The following is an 18,438-nucleotide window of genomic DNA, read 5'->3' as shown; positions in this document are numbered from 1 at the left end:
AATAAAATTTAGTATTTGTACTATTATGGTTTTTCTGAGGATCTCTGCTTGTTCACCTTAATTTCCAAATGAGTTCCATATATGTACACGCCACACTTCATCTAAGTTGCTGTAATTAACTTAAGAATAGTATTAAAGTTAGGGAAACTCAAAATTATTTTACTTTTTCAGCATTAATCTGATCAAGTATTGCCATTCCAGAAAATATCTACATGAGTGAAATCTGTGCTTTAGATTTTTCATTACTATGAAAGAGAACACACTACTTTTACTTCATTTTAAGAAAAAGATAATGCTTCTGTTGATTAATTAAAAATGGTTTAACTTCTAAATGTTTGTATGATGCGCATACAAGACAATTCAACCAGATATAATTTCATGCAAACCACAGATGCTAATAAATGGAAACAAGCGAGCCAAACCACATGTGGTTTCCCTTACATATAAAGAATATCTGTGGAATCTTTTCAAGCAACACTCCCTAGCAGGATACAGACAAATACATCCAGATATTCTTGTATATATTTTTGAATAGAGCTTTTCCAAAGGTGAAAAACAGAGCTATGAAGCACCCTATTTATTTATTTATTTATTTATTTGCAGTATTTATATTCCACCCTTCTCACCCCGAGGGGGACTCAGGGCGGATTACAATGCACATATCTGTGGCAAACATTCAATGCCATCAGACAAACAACATACAGTATAGACACACACAGAGGCACTTTAACATTTCCAGCTTCCTGAGGGTATGCTCGATTCCGGCCACAGGGGGAGCTGTTGCTTCACCGTCCACAAGTGACACCGAGTGTTGTACTTCCTCATTCCTTTCCGCGTGCAGCTAGCAGTTTTATGGTGTTGTAAATTAGTTAAATTAGCCTTCCACATAAAGCGTACCTAAATTTCCTACTTAACAGATGCAACTGTCTTTCGAGCTGCTTAGGTAAACAGCAAGCTGGGCTATTTAATGGTTGGAGGCTTAACCTGACCCGGGCTTCGAACTCATGACCTCTCGGCCAGTAGTGATTTATTGCAGCTGGTTATTAGCCAGCTGCGCCACAGCCTGGCCCACCTTGATGCACAGCAGTTGCATTAATGATTCTAATTTTTAAGCACTATATATTGATATTCATATAGAAAAATATATGTACTGTATTAGCTACTATTGTTGTTGCTATGTTTGGTTATGGGACTATGACTGTATATGCAATGTGCTCCCCAGATATAAGTTGGCAAATAGACTGGACCTGAGCCATCTACGGCTTTAAAACCAGCACTTTGAACTGTGCCCGGAAACAAGCTGGCAGCCAGCAGATGCTGCAACAAGGGGGTTGTTCACTCCCTGTAGCCAGTCCCAGTTAGCAAACAGGCTATAGCTCTTGGACCAGCTGAAGTTTCTGAACACTTTGCTATGGTGCCAATGCCACTGTGTCTGAGAGCTCCTCCACTAGTGGAGTCTCTTACTCCTGCTGCTATCCAGAGCTATTTGGCACATTTACTGTGGCTCTTCAGCAAAAGCCTGCCTGACATGGTCAACAGAATTGCTATCACCAGCATCGATACCATCAGCGTAGTCTTGCCTCACAGGAGTATGAAATCCCACCAAACAAATTAATACAAAATCCTACTTTAGGTAATTCAAACAATTTTTTCTCAAATTATATGTCTCTTATAGTCAGGTCACTATACATTTGTGGAAGTAATTTTGGAGAATTAACAATGGAGAGTAGTTCATATGTTCTCTTCTCTATATGTAAACTAAACTATGGTTAGCTTTACATGAACAAAGCTTTGTCTTATCATTTGCTCACTACTGCTCAGATTTTTACTAGCCTTAACTATTTATCTTAATCTAATCCTAACTAGGTTAGTTTTAAATCAGATAAACTAGAAAATGAGGCAGAAATCTTTAAAAAAAAGAAAGTAAATTCAACTGAGATAAATGCGAAATTATATTTAGGTAAAAAAAACCCTAAATGCACAGAAATAGAATCAGGATACTTGGCTCAGCAGTAGTAGATGTGAAAAGGACCTTGGGATTATTGTTGATCATAAATTTAACATATGTGACAGTGCAAAGTTGCAGCAAAGAAGGCAAATACTATTTTAGCCTGCATTAACAGAAGCAGTTTCCAAGTTAGAGTAATAGTTCCACTATCGTATATTCAGTATTTGTCAGGCTTAACAGTACTATATTCAATTCTGGAAGTTTCATTTTAAAAAGGATATAGACACATTGGAGCAGGTTTAGAGAAGGGCAAAAAAGATAAGAGGTATGGTGAACAAAACAGATAAGGTAGAGCTAGGCATGTTCACCTCAGTGAAGAGAAGACTGAATGGTGATAAAATTGTACCCTTTACATACCGTAAGGCTGTCACAAGAGAGAGCAGGCATATTTTATGCTACCTTAACATTGGCAAAAACTTCTTGACAGTCTGACAATGGAACCAATTACCTAAATAGGCTAGAGGTCCTCAAAAAGAGGCCCGACAGCTACCACAGACTAATGGAGGCCCATAAGTCATCAGCTGCTGGTCCCTGGCAAATATCCACGAAAGGAAAAAATAATTGCAGCCAATCTGCACAGTATCACTGCAAAAAACAACAACAAAAAAACAAAACAACCCCCCCCCCCAAAAAAACAACAACAACAACAACAACAAAACCCCTCTAGACAGACAGCTTGAGATACACTGGTCTAGGTATACCACTGTGAGAATCAATTGAGAGTTTCAATGTAAAACTGAAAAACTGTTATTTAAAAAATGGAAATAAAATCCTCCAGTTCTTCCATAGCGATCCAGATAAAGAGGACTGGTGAGAGACAATAACCGTGCTTATAAAAGCAGGCCATTGTTGACTGTTCCAGCTAAATATGTTTTCTTGTGTTCAGAGATGGAGAAGTATGTGAGGTCAACCCATCTCCTGGTTATCATCTACATATCTACTTATTCCATCCTCTACTCCTATTTTTTTACTTGCTAATAAAGACTATCACTTCTCACTTAGAGGAGCCCCGGTGGCGAAGTGCGTTAAAGCGCTGAGCGGCTGAACTTGCAGACTGAAAGGCCCCAGGTTCAAATCCTGGGAGCGGCTTGAGCGCCCGCTGTTAGCTTCAGCTCCTGCCAACCTAGCAGTTCGAAAACATGTCAACGTGAGCCAGGGCCGGCCGGAGATATTTTTTTATGTAAAGCGGGGGTGCTGAAAAGCGCCCCCGCCACCGGCGCCCTGGCCCCGCCCAGCGTGCCCTGGCCCCGCCTCCCACGCTGCGTGGGAGGCGGGGCCAGGGCGAATAGTGAGGGGGCGGGGCCAGAGTTGGCCCCGCCCCCGTGCCCTGGCCCCGCCTCCCACGCAGCGTGGGAGGCGGGGCCAGGGCACGCTGGGCGGGGGGGGGCGGGGCCAGAGTTGGCCCCGCCTCCCACGCTACCCCCGCTCGCCCGTCTGGCCTTTTGTAGCAGGCCAGACTCAGTCTGGCCTGCTACACAAGGCCAGACGGGCGAGCGGGGGTAACGTGGGAGGCGGGGCCAGCTCTGACGCCGCTCCCCCCCCCCGCCCAGCGTGCCTTGGCCCTGCCTCCCACGCAGCGTGGGAGGCGGGGCCAGGGCACGCTGGGCGGGGGGGGCGGCGTCAGAGCTGGCCCCGCCTCCCACGTTACCCCCGCTCGCCCGTCTGGCCTTGTGTAGCAGGCCAGACTTAGCGGAGGTTTCTCCAGGCCGCGATTGCGGCCTGGAGGAACCTCCGCTAAGTCTGGCCTGCTACACAAGGCCAGACGGGCGAGCGGGGGTAACGTGGGAGGCGGGGCCAGCTCTGACGCCGCTCCCCCCCCCCCGCCCAGCGTGCCTTGGCCCTGCCTCCCACGCAGCGTGGGAGGCGGGGCCAGGGCACGCTGGGCGGGGGGGGCGGCGTCAGAGCTGGCCCCGCCTCCCACGTTACCCCCGCTCGCCCGTCTGGCCTTGTGTAGCAGGCCAGACTTAGCGGAGGTTCCTCCAGGCCGCAATCGCGGCCTGGAGAAACCTCCGCTGAGTCTGGCCTGCTAGAAAAGGCCAGACGGGCGAGCGGGAGTAGCGTGGGAGGCGGGGCCAGCTCTGACGCCGCTCCCCCCCCCCCCCGCCCAGCGTGCCTTGGCCCCGCCTCCCACGCTGCGTGGGAGGCAGGGCCAAGGCACGCTGGGCGGGGGGGGGGGAGCGGCGTCAGAGCTGGCCCCGCCTCCCACGCTACTCCCGCTCGCCCGTCTGGCCTTTTCTAGCAGGCCAGACGGGCCAGGGCGCACTGGGCGGGAGGCGGGGCACCGTCAGGGCGGTGCCCCGCCTCCCGCCCAGCCTGACGGCGCCCCCCCGGGCCTGCGCCCGAGGCGGCGGCGTCAGCTGCCGCATGAGTGGGGCCGGCCCTGACGTGAGCAGCGGGAAGGTAACAGCGCTCCATGCAGTCATGCCTGCTACATGACCTTGGAGGTGTCTACGGCTTAGAAATGGAGATGAGCACCAACCCCCAGAGTCAGACATGACTGGACTTAACGTCAGGGGAAACCTTTACCTTTTATCACTTATCCAAAATTTCAAAATCCTCCAAAATCCCAAATTGTCCACAAACGTTTGCTTTCTGATGGTTCAATGTACACAAATTTTATTTCACGCCAAATTTATTAAAATAGTGCATAAATTTACCTTCAGCTGTGTAGAGAAGGTACATATGAAACATGAGTCCCTTCAGGTGAGAAGGGCGGAATATAAATGTGATAAATAAATAAATAATAAATAAATAAATCATTTTCTTGCTTAGATTTGGGTGCCCTCTCCAAGATTATGTATGTATGTGCAAAAACGGGTTTTCCGAAAGAAAAAAAATCCAGAATCAAAGCATTTCAGATAAGGAATACATTGAGCAATGAATGAACCATCTAGTAGCATACATTCATAATTACATGATTAATTAGAATTAATTAAAACAGTATTTCCTTATGAAACAATGACTAATTTGAAACTGTTTTAATCAGTTTACATAGCCGCTGATCAAAAGAGAACATCATAATGAAGCTCCAGTTCAATGTGGTTGGAGTCAAAATGGAATACTGAGAAGGAAGGTGATATTAATGTGTTTGGGGTTTGTAGAAATAAAGAAAACCTCTGAAACGAAAAAAAAAGAACAACCTCTTCTACTAGCCCCAGGAGGACTAAGGACGCTTAATGGTTATAAGGAGCCAGAGAAAGTTGGTTGAAATTTTTAACAGGAGCACTCTTGTTGAAGGCTGAAGTCATGTTACAACATTTTATTGGAGATCCTGCCTCCCATGCCAGATAATAAGCAGTTACTATTCTGAAATAAAATTTATCCTGTTAGTTTAGGGAGAGTTTGGTCCCTCAGAAACAATAACCCATTTCAGAAATGCTCTAAAATTTTGCATGACATTCATTTTAAGCACACCACTGAAGTGGTCAGGAGATTCTGACCTGCTCCAGTGTCATCTTCTGCAGCTCCTTCTCCCAAGCTGCATGATCATCATCCAGGTTATAGGAAGTAGGCGGCGTGAGTCCGTGAAGAATCAGGGGGTCCCGGTCATGGCACAGGGCTGTCAAATGTCCAATATACAACTTCAACTTGCTGCGATTCTGATCAAGATCTAAAAGGGGCTGAATTACCTAAAGTGAGAGAACAGAAGTCATATAGCCTGAAACATAAATCAGACATTTACTTAACTGTAACAAATAATGAGAAGAAAACGAAGGAATCACCAATGTCTTTCTATCTATAAATCTAACGTGAGGTGAGAGACAGGAGAATAATATGTATGAATCTGAGTTCAGAAAATTCTACTGTATTTGTATGAATTTTAAAAGCACACTAAGCAAGTTGATACATTTCAGAAAAAGATTACCGTATTTCATTGCATAATAGTCACCACTACTTACAAGTTGCACCCCCATTTTGGGGGTGCTGAACTTGATATATTTGATGTTTCTTGTGTAATAGTCACACCCTTTATTCACTCACTTGCACCCTGCCTGGATGAAAGAATGAAGGGTGCCTGCCCTTTGCAGCTATGGAGGCAGCCGAGGAAACCTCTGTAGTTCCAAAGAGTGCAGGCTAACAGGCAAGTGAAGCCTCACTCGCCTGTGTGCCTGCACGTTTTTCACCACATAATAGTCGCACCCCCTTTTTCAGAAGGAAAAAGGAGGTATGACTATTATACAATAAAATATTGTATTTTTAACTCTTTTGTAGATTTGAAAGAGAAACATGGAGAACAGAAAATTCAGAAAGGCAATGTCTGCTAATGATCAGAAAGTACAAAACAAAAAAGGTACAAGATCGCCATTAGTAGTAGCTTTCAAAATTTCACCCGTCAAAAATTCAGCTCCTATAAGCAAATCTGTAGCTGCACCTGTTGCCTGTCAGCAGGCATAAGGTATCTTTCCAACCGTACCCTCTAACCCTGCTAATGAATGTGGAAGTGTGATAATCTCTTAGTCAACAGAAACAGGTGCTGGTACTACTTTCAACAGTGTCAGTGAATATACAACTCTTCTGACTTCTTTGCTATGTTTCTAACACTCTGAATGGATTAATGGCTGTGCAATAGGAGGAGCTGAAAGCAACAGATTAGTGGTGTCAAAATGCTCCCCACTATACATCCACAGAGCCCTGTTTATACCGCAACATTAAGATTAACATTTTAACACTGTATAAAGGGACAGCAGGCAATGCTACTGTTGTTACAAGGAACTTGTAACAGCAGTAGCATTGGAAAAGGGCTGTTTCTTTGAGAAAACCAACTTTTTAAAAAGGCCTAGCTTCATTATTTTGGCTTGCTATAGATAAGAAAAGTACAGTAGAGTCTCACTTATCCAAGCCTCGCTTATCCAAGCCTCTGGATTATCCAAGCCATTTTTGTAGTCAATGTTTTCAATATATCGTGATATTTTAGTGCTAAATTCGTAAATACAGTAATTACAACATAACATTACTGCATATTGAACTACTTTTTCTGTCAAATTTGTTGTATAACATGATGTTTTGGTGCTTAATTTGTAAAATCATAACTTAATTTGATGTTTAATAGGCTTTTCCTTAATCCCTCCTTATTATCCAAGATATTCGTTTATCCAAGCTTCTGCCAGCCCATTTAGCTTGGATAAGTGGGACTCTACTGTACTGTTATCCTATCTATTATTGTTGTTGTATGCTTCCAAATAATTTCTGCCATATGATGACCCTAAAACCCATCACAGGATTTACTTCGTAGATTTTGTTCAGAGGGATTTTGCCATTGTGTTCCTTTGAGGATGAGGAAGTGTGACTAGCCCATCCAGAAGGTTTCTATAGTTGAATGAAGATTCACACCCTGGTCTCCAGATCTGTAGTCTGATGCTCCAACTACTACAAGACTTTGGCTTTTATCCTACCAGACCTCACACAAAATCCACAAGCTAGAAAGCCTGCTGTTTAATTGATAATCAAAAGTAAATGACACAGAGATGCCACAAAAATAAATAATGATATGAATGCTTTGGAGTTTGCAGCAAAACTGCAACTATATTAACATTGTTAAAATTCAATAATAGAACACCTATCTTGTTAAGATTCAGTAACAGAACCCCCGTCTTGCTTTAGAACTATTCCTGCAGTTTCAAAATAATAATAATAATAATAATAATAATAATAATAATAATAATAATAATAATAATAATAATTTATTTATATACTGCCCTATCTCCCAGAAGGGACTCAGAGCAGTTTCCAATCATAAAAACAACAAGTACATTACATAACCACATAAAACATAATATTAAAATAAGATACAATTAGATAATATAACTATACAATTAGATAATACAATAAATAACACTTACAACAACCTTGATCAGGGGGACGGGGACTGTAAACCAAATATATTAGCATAAAACATTTCGGAGTAGAAGAGTCTTGTACAGTATATTCTGGTCCAGAGATCGGCGGTGTACCAGGGTGACTACTCAAAAACTTGCTGAAACCACCAGGTCTTCAATTCCTTATGGAAAATGTTCAAGGTAGCTGACTGTCTAATCTCTTTTGGAAGTGCATTCCAGAGCCGGGGGGGCCACTGCCGAGAAGGCTTGCTCCCTCGTCCCCACCAACCGCACTTGAGACGGAGGTGGGAGTGAGAGGAGGGCCTCCCTGGCCGATCTCAAGACCCGCATCGATTCATAGGAGGATATGTGATCGCGGAGATAGGCAGGGCCCGAGCTGTATAGGGCTTTATAGGTCAATACCTGCACCTTGAATTGGGCCCGGCAGTTTATCGGCAGCGAGTGGAGTTGCTTTAATATGGGCGTTGTGTGCTCGGCATAACCAGCTCCAGTTAAAAATCTGGCTGCCAATCTTTGAACCAGTTGGAGTTTCCGGCCCCCCTTCAGGGGCAGCCCCACGTAGAGAGCGTTGCAGTAATCCAACCTGGATGTAACTAAGGCATGGACCACCGTGGCCAAGTCAGACTTCTCGAGGTATGGTTGCAGCTGGCGCACAAGTTTTAATTGTGTAAAGGCCCTCCCGGCCACCGGCGACACCTGAGCATCAAGTATCAGCGATGTATCCAGAAGGACCCCCAGACTGCGGACCTGTGCCTTCAGGGGGAGTGCAACCCCGTTGAGCACAGGTTGCCACCCAATACCCCGATTGGTCCCACGACTGACCAGGAGGGCCTCTGTCTTGTTTGGATTAAACTTCAACTTGTTAGTCCTCATCCAGTTTGACACAGCTGTCAGGTACTGGTTTAGGGTCTGGGCGGCTTCCTTGGAGTTAGCTGGAAAAGAGTAGTAGAGTTGGGTGTCATCTGCGTAGAGATGGCACCAAACTCCAAAATCCCGAATGACCTCACCCAGCAGTTTCATGTAGATGTTAAAAAGCATGGGGGATAAAATTGACCCTTGCGGGACCCCACAGGTCAAAGGCCAGGGGTCCGAGCAGGTATCCCCCAGCTTCACCATCTGGGTGAAAAGCAATGCCCCCAAGACCCATTCCTGACAGCCGCCCCAGAAGGATACCATGGTCAATGGTATCGAAAGCCGCTGAGATGTCCAGGAGAACCAGAAGGGATGCACTCCCCCTATCTAGTTCTCTGTGGAGGTCACCCACCAAGGCGACCAAAGCCGTCTCAGTCCCATGACCAGGCCTGAAACCAGACTGTGACGAATCCAGATAATATGTCTCAACCAAGAATTCCTGGAGCTGAGAAGCAACCACCCTCTCCAGGGCCTTGCTCAGAAATGGGAGGTTGGAGATAGGTCGGTAGTTGTTCAATAAAGACGAGTCCAGGGCTGCCTTCTTCAATATGGACCTCACAATTGCCTTTTTAAGGCAAGATGGAACATGCCCCTGCTGAAGAGAGGTGTTGATGATACCCGTAAACCAATCAGACAACCCCACACTGGCCAGTTTAATGAGCCAAGATGGGCAAGGGTCTAGGGTACAAGTGGTCGTCCTCACTGCTCCAAGTTCCTTGTCAACGTCATTAGGCTGAAAAAGTCGAAATGAATCCAATAAAACCTGACAGACAGGTGCCTAAGTTACATCCCTTGGCTCTGTGCTACCACCGGCATCCAAATTGGAGCGTATTCGAGTGACTTTGTCTGCAAAATGATGAGCGAACTCGCCACATCAGGTTGCCAGGCAATCAGGGGGCCCCTCCCCCTCAGGGGGATGGAGGAGCTCCCTGACCACCCAGAACAACTCTCTCGGTCTATTCGTTGCAGACGCAATGCGAGCAGTCGAGAAAGTCTTTCTGGCTGCTCGCATTGCCACAGAGTAGGCCTTAAGAGAGGCTCTAGCCCGTGTTCGGTCGGAAACTCTTCGAGTCCTCCGCCAGAGGCTCTCTAGCCCGTGTTCGGCCGGATACTCTTCGAGTCCTCCGCCAGAGGCCCTCTAGCCCCCGCCTTGTACTCTTCATCACTGTCAGCTCCCTGGTAAACCAGGGAGCCGGTTTAGATCATTGCGACAAGAGGGGACACTCAGGGCAATCGTGTCTACTGCCCTAGAGACCTCCGTGTTATAGAGGTCTACCAGAACATCGACAGGATCGTCAGCCAGCATTGAAGGAAAATCCCCAAGAGACGCCAGGAATCCATCTGGATCCATAAGTCTCCTGTGGAGGACCAACTTAATGGGTCCACCACCCCTGAGGAGGTTAGAGGCTATGGTAAGTCTAAAGCTGATCAGGTGATGATCAGTTCATGACAATGGAATAATTTTTTGTTTTTCCACACCGATATTTCCCCCATCTGCAACAAAAACTAGGTCCAAGGTGTGGCCAGCTACATGGGTGGGCCCAGATATCACTTGGGACAGTCCCATGGTCGTCATGGCAGCCATGAAGTCTTGAGCTGCGCCAGACAGGGTGGCCTCAGCATGGACGTTGAAGTCTCCCAGCACAATAAGCCACTGCGACTACAACACCAGGTCGGAGATCACCCTTGCAAGCTCAGGCAGGGAGACTACTGTGTCACGGGGTGGACGGTACACAAGTAGAAGCCCCAAACTGCCCCAGTTACCCACTTTCAAATGGACACATTTGAACCCTGAAAATTGTGGAACAAGGCACCTGGTCAGAACAATGGAATCATGATAGACCACTGCAACCCCACCTCCCCGTCCCCCAGGTCTGGCCTGCTGATGCACCCCGAAACCTGGTGGACAGAGCTGGGTAAGGTTTACTCCCCCTCAGCGCATCCAACCAGGTCTCAGTGATGCATGCTAGGTCTGCTATTTCACCCAGGATCAAATCCTGAATGGCAGTTGTTTTACCATTCACAGACCTAGTATTTAACAGCAGAACCTTCAACCTAGGGGGACTGTTATGCTGGCTCTCTGACCTATCTCGTTCCAGGGTCGCAAAAACTCTGTTGTGCTTCTCCCTGTGTTGACAATTTCGATCACATCTCCGCCTCCCCAGTACAGTCTCAATGGTGGACCCCCAGCTCTGGAAGTCATCATATCCCTGAATGGTATCACTTAAGCTTGGAAAGGAGGATAGTCAATTCATAGCCAATTCTGTGGGAGGGGAGAGTTAGGACTGGTGATGTGAAAGCAATATACACAGAATGGTCTGGTGCTGCCTCTTTCCTTGACTATGTAACAAAAAGATAGTAAACAAAACCTTTTATCCAAAAAAGCTAATAATTTCTGCAGCTTCATTTAATGTTTTATTTACATACATTATGTAAGTAATGTTTTATTTACATGCTTTTACGTACTGTTTTTGACTATGATCAGTTTTACAAACTTAATTTCTTTTAAAAAAATATTTGTTGAAATTTTACATAGATGCAATAAAATCTGGGAAGTGAGGAATGGAAAGGGGGTAAGTTTCAAGGGGGGTGAGAGGAGGGGCTAAGAGGTTTGGATAAGGATGGAGTATGGGGAGGAGGGGGATGGGGGGTGGATTGTACTTCCTTTCTTCTATATGGTGGTTTCTTAAATAGAGTTTATTTAGTCATTTGGTTTTACTTGTAACACCTCTTTCTTGTCTTGATACGGTGCAGTTTTGGTTTCGTCTTCTTCCTTCTCTTATATTAACATCTTGTAATACATACTTAATTTCTATAATCCAGAAGATTTTAGAGAACGTGTCTGCAGGGACACAATTTTAAAATTTCTGCCACAAACCTTGCATAGTTAAATAATCAACTTAAAGCCCAAATCAAGCCCTAGGTTCAGGAGGCCACTGCAAGCTTGGTATTACATTTTAAAATTTACTCTTAAGATGGGGAAAGAAAGATCAGGAACATAAAAGTAGGGTTGGAAAAACAAAACTACAGGAGCAATGTATTATTTTTCCTTTATGTTAGAGAATTACAAATATATTGTGTTACTTTGAAAAATGATAAGAGCATTCCTTTTAACATTAAAAAGTTTATTTTAAACTTTGCTAGTCATCTTGTCAATCATAGATGAAAATTGATCATGAGGCAATACTCTGTAACAGAAGTGTTGCTGTTATTATCATTATAATCCAGTCAATATGAATGTTTGTTTAGTTGGCGCTTTGGGACACGATATTATGGGAGTAGAATATTATATATTGAACTGGAAACAAAGACTGTTTTCCATTGATAAAGCACTTGTTGACAGCATCCTAATTTTGGAAAGGGCTGACCCTATCTTCTTGGAAGGGAGCATAGCTCCCAACAGAGTTCACATCTTTCCCTTGGGATGCATTAACTCTGGCAGTAAGCAGTTCTCTTATCTCTCGTTTTCTCCCACATCTAATTTGAGCAGGCCACTTAGGAAGAGCCACAGTGCTTCCCACAACAGCAAGGCTTATCTCAAGAGGATGCAAAAGCACCTGCTAACCAGAAAAGCAAAGCTAGAAAGGACTGATGAGGCAGAACATTAGTTTCTTCTGCTTACTAGAGGCAGAAGGGACTATTGAGGCTTATCTAGGATATAAAAATAGCTTCCAAACCCATTTTTTCTTTTTGAAACTACAAGAGAGATACAACTATCTCTACGTAGTAGCTACTACCGTGTTTCCCCGAAAATAAGACAGTGTCTTATATTAATTTCTGCTCCCACAGATGTGCTAGGTCTTATTTTCAGGGGATGTCTTATTTTTCCATGAAGAAGAATTCACATTTATTGTTGAACAAAAAAATTAACATTTATTACATACTGTACAGTAGTTCTCATCACAAAGCAGCGTAACCAGACAAACTGTGAATCCTATCAAAAATTTATTGTTACTACCATTATTTCCATGTACAACACTCAATGGTATGTACATTTACCAATACTGTATGCTCTGGTGTTCTGTTCGGCAGGCATGCTTCCAAACAAAACCTTTGCTAGGTCTTACTTTTGGGGGAGGCCTTATATTTAGCAATCCAGAAAAACCTTCACTAGGTCTTATTTTCTGGGGATGTCTTATTTTCAGGGAAACAGGGTAGCAATGTTTGTTAATCAAGTCATTTAAAATGTTGTGACCATTCCTTTGTAGCTGAACAAAAAAATTACAATGGCAAATTGGATTTATTAAAAAGTCAGCACAAGTGTTGTACTATCTGATCTATTTTAATTTCAGTATTGACAATGCATTCCTTTGGAAGAATTGTTGCTTTTTGTTAATTTTATTCAATACGATGTGACACAAACTGTATTGTGAGTGGTTTATCAGAAAAATATATAAAACACATTTAAAACTATACAACTAAAGATTAATTAAATACTTAATGTTAAGAACAGGTCATGTCTATTATCCAAACTATTTCACAATTCTACAAACCGAGAAAGCCTTGAAAATAGTGCCAGACAGATCAACCAGAAACTTCCCAATGCCATAAGACTATGGAAACAATGTGTTCTAATAGACGCACTAGCAAGGTACGGAAAAATAGCTACGGATCAACCTCAAATGAGATGATGTGACCATCTTCATAAAAAAATACTTTGACCTAGCATCTTTCTATCTACACAAACCATGTGTTTAGTCAATAGCCTTTAGGGCAGACACTACTATCCCAGAATTCTAAAGCCTCCAAAACAACATACTTGGAAGATCTGAACTTTCACGTTCAAGACTCCCCATTTCACCTCTAGAAAAAAAGTAAAGAATTGTAGCAGCCATTCTAGTAAGCTGGAGTTGAATAACAAGGGTAGCATTAATGTTCCTTCCACCAATTCTTCTGAAACACTAACTCTCATTATGCACCTTCCTGAAATGCTTACTAAGAACTTTTATTTGAGATTTGACACACCAGAGTAGTTTTCTCCTCTTCCCTCCCTATTTCCCCCAACATTTCTTTTTCTTTTGTCTTACATTTTTCAAAGCATAAACGTGTGGTGGTTGTTTTTTTGTGGGATATCCTTTCAATGAAGAACAGCCATAAAAAGGTTTTAGAATGTAAGAACTAAATTACACTTAGTCTCGTATGCCTAATAAGCACGATCCCTAAGAAAGTGTTGGTTTAAGTGGACAGGGATCCTGGGGAGACTCTCGCCTTTATGCCTTTAAAAAGAAACGATAGGGAACCTGTGATTAATTTATATTTTAGCGCTACTATGCGTTGAATATTGTTGAAGGTTCCAGCATGGAAGCTTAACACCAGCAGCTCTCACTCCTGGGTGACTCATCTCCCTACACAACATCTCAAAAGAAACTTGCTCAGGGAATTTTGGCATTGAAAGAACCACCAATCCACTTTCATTTCTGCCAGAGTCAATGAGGAATCATATTGATAAAATAAATTTACTGAAATTCTTAAATATTATGAATAAATCCCATGGATTAATGATTTCCATAGCTTATGGTCTTGGCCTTGGAAACTAGTCAAACTCTGGGGAGGAAAAAATAAAACTGAAGAATAAAATACATTAAATAAAAATAAACAAATAAAATGAAAGCTGCTTTCTCTACTATTAGGAAAAAAGTTTCCAAAGAGTATCATGTCAGACTACACAGAAAAGCCATTGAAATTCACAAGCATGTGGACAACTTCAACAGAAAGGGGGCTACCAGTATTAAAAAACTCAAAAATCAGAACAGTAAATAAGAAGCAACACTCTTGAGACATGGGAACTAGGGGCAGCTAACAAAGGATGCCCCCAGGCAGAAAGCAGCCAATAGATGAAGCCATTCAATGCAAATTAGGGTGATTAACTGCAACATTCACGCTGGCCTCCAACTGACAAGAGTTCTTCCCTCACCCTGGACTTCCCATAGATATATATACCTTCCTTGCTGAGTTTCTCCATACCTCACAACCTCTGAGGATGCCTGCCATAGATGTGGCCGAAACGTCAGGACAGAATACTTCTAGAACATGGCCATACAGCCCGGAAAACATACAACAACCCAAATGGAATAATGTTCTTTTGAAATGTAAGGATTTGGCAAAAATAGAAAATGGAAAGCTCACAGACCATAAAATTATTTCAGGTGTAAGGTAAAGAGGAGGAGACGACGACGACGACAACAACAACTACTACTACTACTACTTCAAGGGAGAACATCAAAAGCAAAGTTTTTATCCCTATGCACACTGTCTTTTGCTTATTTCTGTCTCCAAGTGCCCTCATCTCAGAAGCGCTTTGGCTTCTTCCAGAGTAAAGCAAAACAGAACTGTTCTATAGGGACTGTAAGGCAAGATGAGATCACATCATGGCAATGTCAAAAGCTGTTTTCATGTGTCAGCTTTTCCCCTGCTTAAAAAGTTTAGAAAACTGGCAGTATGTTAGTACTGTTCAATGTATTGGAACCACAAAGTCTGGACTCAGTCCTTATATGATGCAAATGATGCTATGCTGTAGTTTATTTTCCCAGGCTTTTGGACTTTTTTTGAACAGGTGACATTAGGCTTGTTAAAAGATGGCAAACTGCATTTACCCTGCTCATTTTTGATGAAATCTTGTAAAGTCAGAACAGTTGATGCCTTGAAAAAAAGAAAATAAAAAGAAAATAGATGTTGAGTCTATACTCAAATTGTCTCCAGAACATCTCCATGGTATTGACTACTGCTGACAGGAATGTAGATGTGATGATCTGTGTTTTTAGGGTTTTTTTTTTTTGCCTTTATCTCAATGTTCTGAGGTCAAGCTCACTGACCGAGTCTTCAAAAATTACCAAGGATTTAATTCTCACATAGATGGATGGTGTCTCTATTCATCTATACAAGAGAACAAATAGACAGGGACGATAATACAATTATGTTACACTTTTAATAGCTGTAGACAATGGAGGTTGAAACATTGCAGTGGGAACCACTGTAGGAACTTATGCATGGCAGGGGCTAGATATTGGTGGTGGCAATCACAAACTATCAAGATGCCTCTCAGTATGTTGCAGCTGATAATTAATGGTGTCATAAATGTTGCTAAATTGAAACTGACACTAGAATTTGAAGCAAAGGCATGAGTTGTAGACATATATAACTCTATAGGTCCCACTATAGAAGAGATGCCCTGTTGTTGCTTGTGATAGCTAGTTCCATGCCTATATCATACTGAAGAGGGGCCCCTGGTGGCACAGTGCGTTAAAGCGCTGAGCTGCTGAACTTGTGGATCAAAAGGTGCCAGGTTCAAATCCCGGGAGCAGAATGAGCGCCCGCTGTTAGCCCCAGCTCCTGCCAACCTAGCAGTTCGAAAATTTGCAAATGTGAGTAGATCAATAGGTGATCTACTTCCCCTTCTCTGGCGGGAAGGTAACGGCACTCCATGCAGTCATGCCGGCCACATGCCCTTGGAGGTGTCTACGGACAACGCCGGCTCTTCGGTTTAGAAATGGAGATGAGCACCAACCCCCAGAGTCGGTCACGACTGGACTTATCGTCAGGAGAAACCTTTACCTTTTACCTATCATACTGAAGAGTAGTATGAGCTACCTATGTGTATGTGATGTTCTGGAATGCAAAGGTGGAAATGTATAAGAATTTCATTCATAGGTCAAGTCATGTGTTCTTCAAAAAGACACCTTTCAGTAGGTAGATATCATCAACAGGTCCCTTGACGTTGACTAATGCTTACTGGAATGGGTGATCCGGAGTAAACACTGTCTTTTGCTTAGTTGTTACTTGATAACTGGAAGCGATCCTAAAAGGCTGACAATGATGGAACCTTTTAATTATGTAACTTCCCATAGACAGAAAAGACAGTGAGGAAGTAGCTGCTGGATTAGTCATTCTTCTTACACCCCATATGCACTTTTGAGCTTAAGAACTTACTGACATCCAAAATGCTAATACTGAAAAAAAAATCAGAAAAAGTCTGAAGAGAAAATACAATTTGAAGAGAACAAACTGAAAAATATATGTTATTTCACAAATTAAAGCCAAAAATATGGAAAGGTTCCAAGCTGAGAAGAAGAGTCGAAGTCCTGCCTAAACATGCATATTGGGGTGGAGTTCGCACCTCAAATGCTTTGCTCAGCTCAGAAAGAGAGGGCCTGTGCAGATGCAGAACAACTGGCGTGTGTGAATCACTGAGGCAATGAAGAAAGGCTTATTTTCATTGTAATAGGCAAATGCTGCTCTTTTTTATATACAATTTCACCAATTTGCTCTTTTATACCCAGAGAACCTTTTCATTGGCCACTAAACAAGCTGTTGGAATTTTAAAACCATCTAAAGACCTAGCTCTTCCAGCAGGTCTACACAGCCAGTTTTAAAACATGAATTTTACACTCCTATCCTGTGTTTTAATCTCGGATCTATGTATTTTAATATCTATTCTATACAAATGTCTAAATATGTATCTTTTATAGAAATTCACTTTAATATGTGCATTTGTAGAATCTCTGCAATGTTTATATGTTTTAACTATGCTCGAGTCACGAGGAGAGGCGGGTAAGAAATAAAATAATAAAATAATAATTACTATGCAACCCCCTTTGAATATGTATGTCTGCTCCCTTCAAATTCATCTCTTCCTTAACTTAATTCTCTTGATCTTTATTCCCAAGTGGTCTGAATATTCACTCAAATTCCCCCTAAATTTAAACTTTTCCTAACTGCCATTTTTGGATAGTAAGCCTTGGGATTGGGAACTTGCCTTCATTGCTTATGTAACTGTTAGCTACCATATACATTGATGGAATGGTATAAATAAAGCAACAATATTCATTTAATCTTTGTGCTGAGTGCTACTTTTCTTTTATCAAAACATGGCAATATTTCCCCACGTCAGAAAATGAGTTAATTGTAATGAACTGGGTCTCATATTTCTAACATTAGTAATCATAATCTAACAAGCACACAAGCCACTGTGAGTGCCATTTTTGGCATAAGGTTGGAATACGGTTTAATTAGACAAACTATTTTCCACACTGCAATTGCTGAGTAGTTTGACTTTCTCTCATTTCTAGTCATTTCCATTTCATATTATGTAGTTCTGGTTCCCTTTGCTCTTTTTGCATTGTATTGTACCATATTATAATTTCTAATACATGATTTAAACTGCAGTAGAGGAGTAATAAATAATCTCTGATGTCCTAATGATGTCACCATCCATTTATCTGTTGTAGCAGATTACTTTTCTATGGGAACAGGAGAGAGCAACAATAATCAGATCCAGCAACATGAACATCAACAATAGATCAACAATCCAATATAGTCATATTAAGGGAAAGGTCTGTATATGTCTTCAGTTTTATCTTGCTCTTCATCCTTCATGAACAGTGAAAAATGGACTGAAGTCGTTCCTTGTCTGTGAATTAATTATTTCCAGTAACTTACCTCATCTCACTGTGCCCACTGGCATTTTTCAGCAAGATACTTACACACTTCACTGTGAACAGCTTAACACCAAACACAAAACATAGAAATGGCAGAGAAGCAAGTCCAAAGAGATGTGAGATCACTACCAGAGGCATGAATCAAATAATCTTCCCCTCACTAAAAGGGATTGCCAATCTAGGTTGTGAAACTATAGTTTGTCCCTGTTACAGTAATTTGGCTTTACAAGATATTGATTTGGAATCA

General features: G+C 42.5%; 1 protein-coding gene across 18 annotated transcripts in view; it reads right to left on the bottom strand.

Moving 5' to 3' along the window:
* erc1 (ELKS/RAB6-interacting/CAST family member 1) overlaps positions 1–18,438 on the bottom strand; it is a 233,005-nt gene that overhangs the window by 8,052 nt on the left and 206,515 nt on the right. For 12 of the 18 annotated variants that reach the window (XM_062981131.1, XM_062981132.1, XM_062981140.1 and 9 more), the window contains one exon: positions 5,449–5,637. In XM_062981131.1, coding sequence (XP_062837201.1) covers positions 5,449–5,637 — 189 coding nt within the window. Of the gene's footprint in view, positions 1–5,448; positions 5,638–18,438 lie in introns of those variants that run through there. The other 6 variants (XM_062981141.1, XM_062981143.1, XM_062981142.1 and 3 more) reach the window with 1 other exon arrangement.

The sequence above is a fragment of the Anolis carolinensis genome, chromosome 5 (genome assembly GCF_035594765.1).
Source record: "Anolis carolinensis isolate JA03-04 chromosome 5, rAnoCar3.1.pri, whole genome shotgun sequence".
NCBI lineage: Eukaryota > Metazoa > Chordata > Lepidosauria > Squamata > Dactyloidae > Anolis > Anolis carolinensis.
Note: the sequence above shows the minus strand (reverse complement) of the source record. Positions and strands in the feature narration are given on the sequence as shown.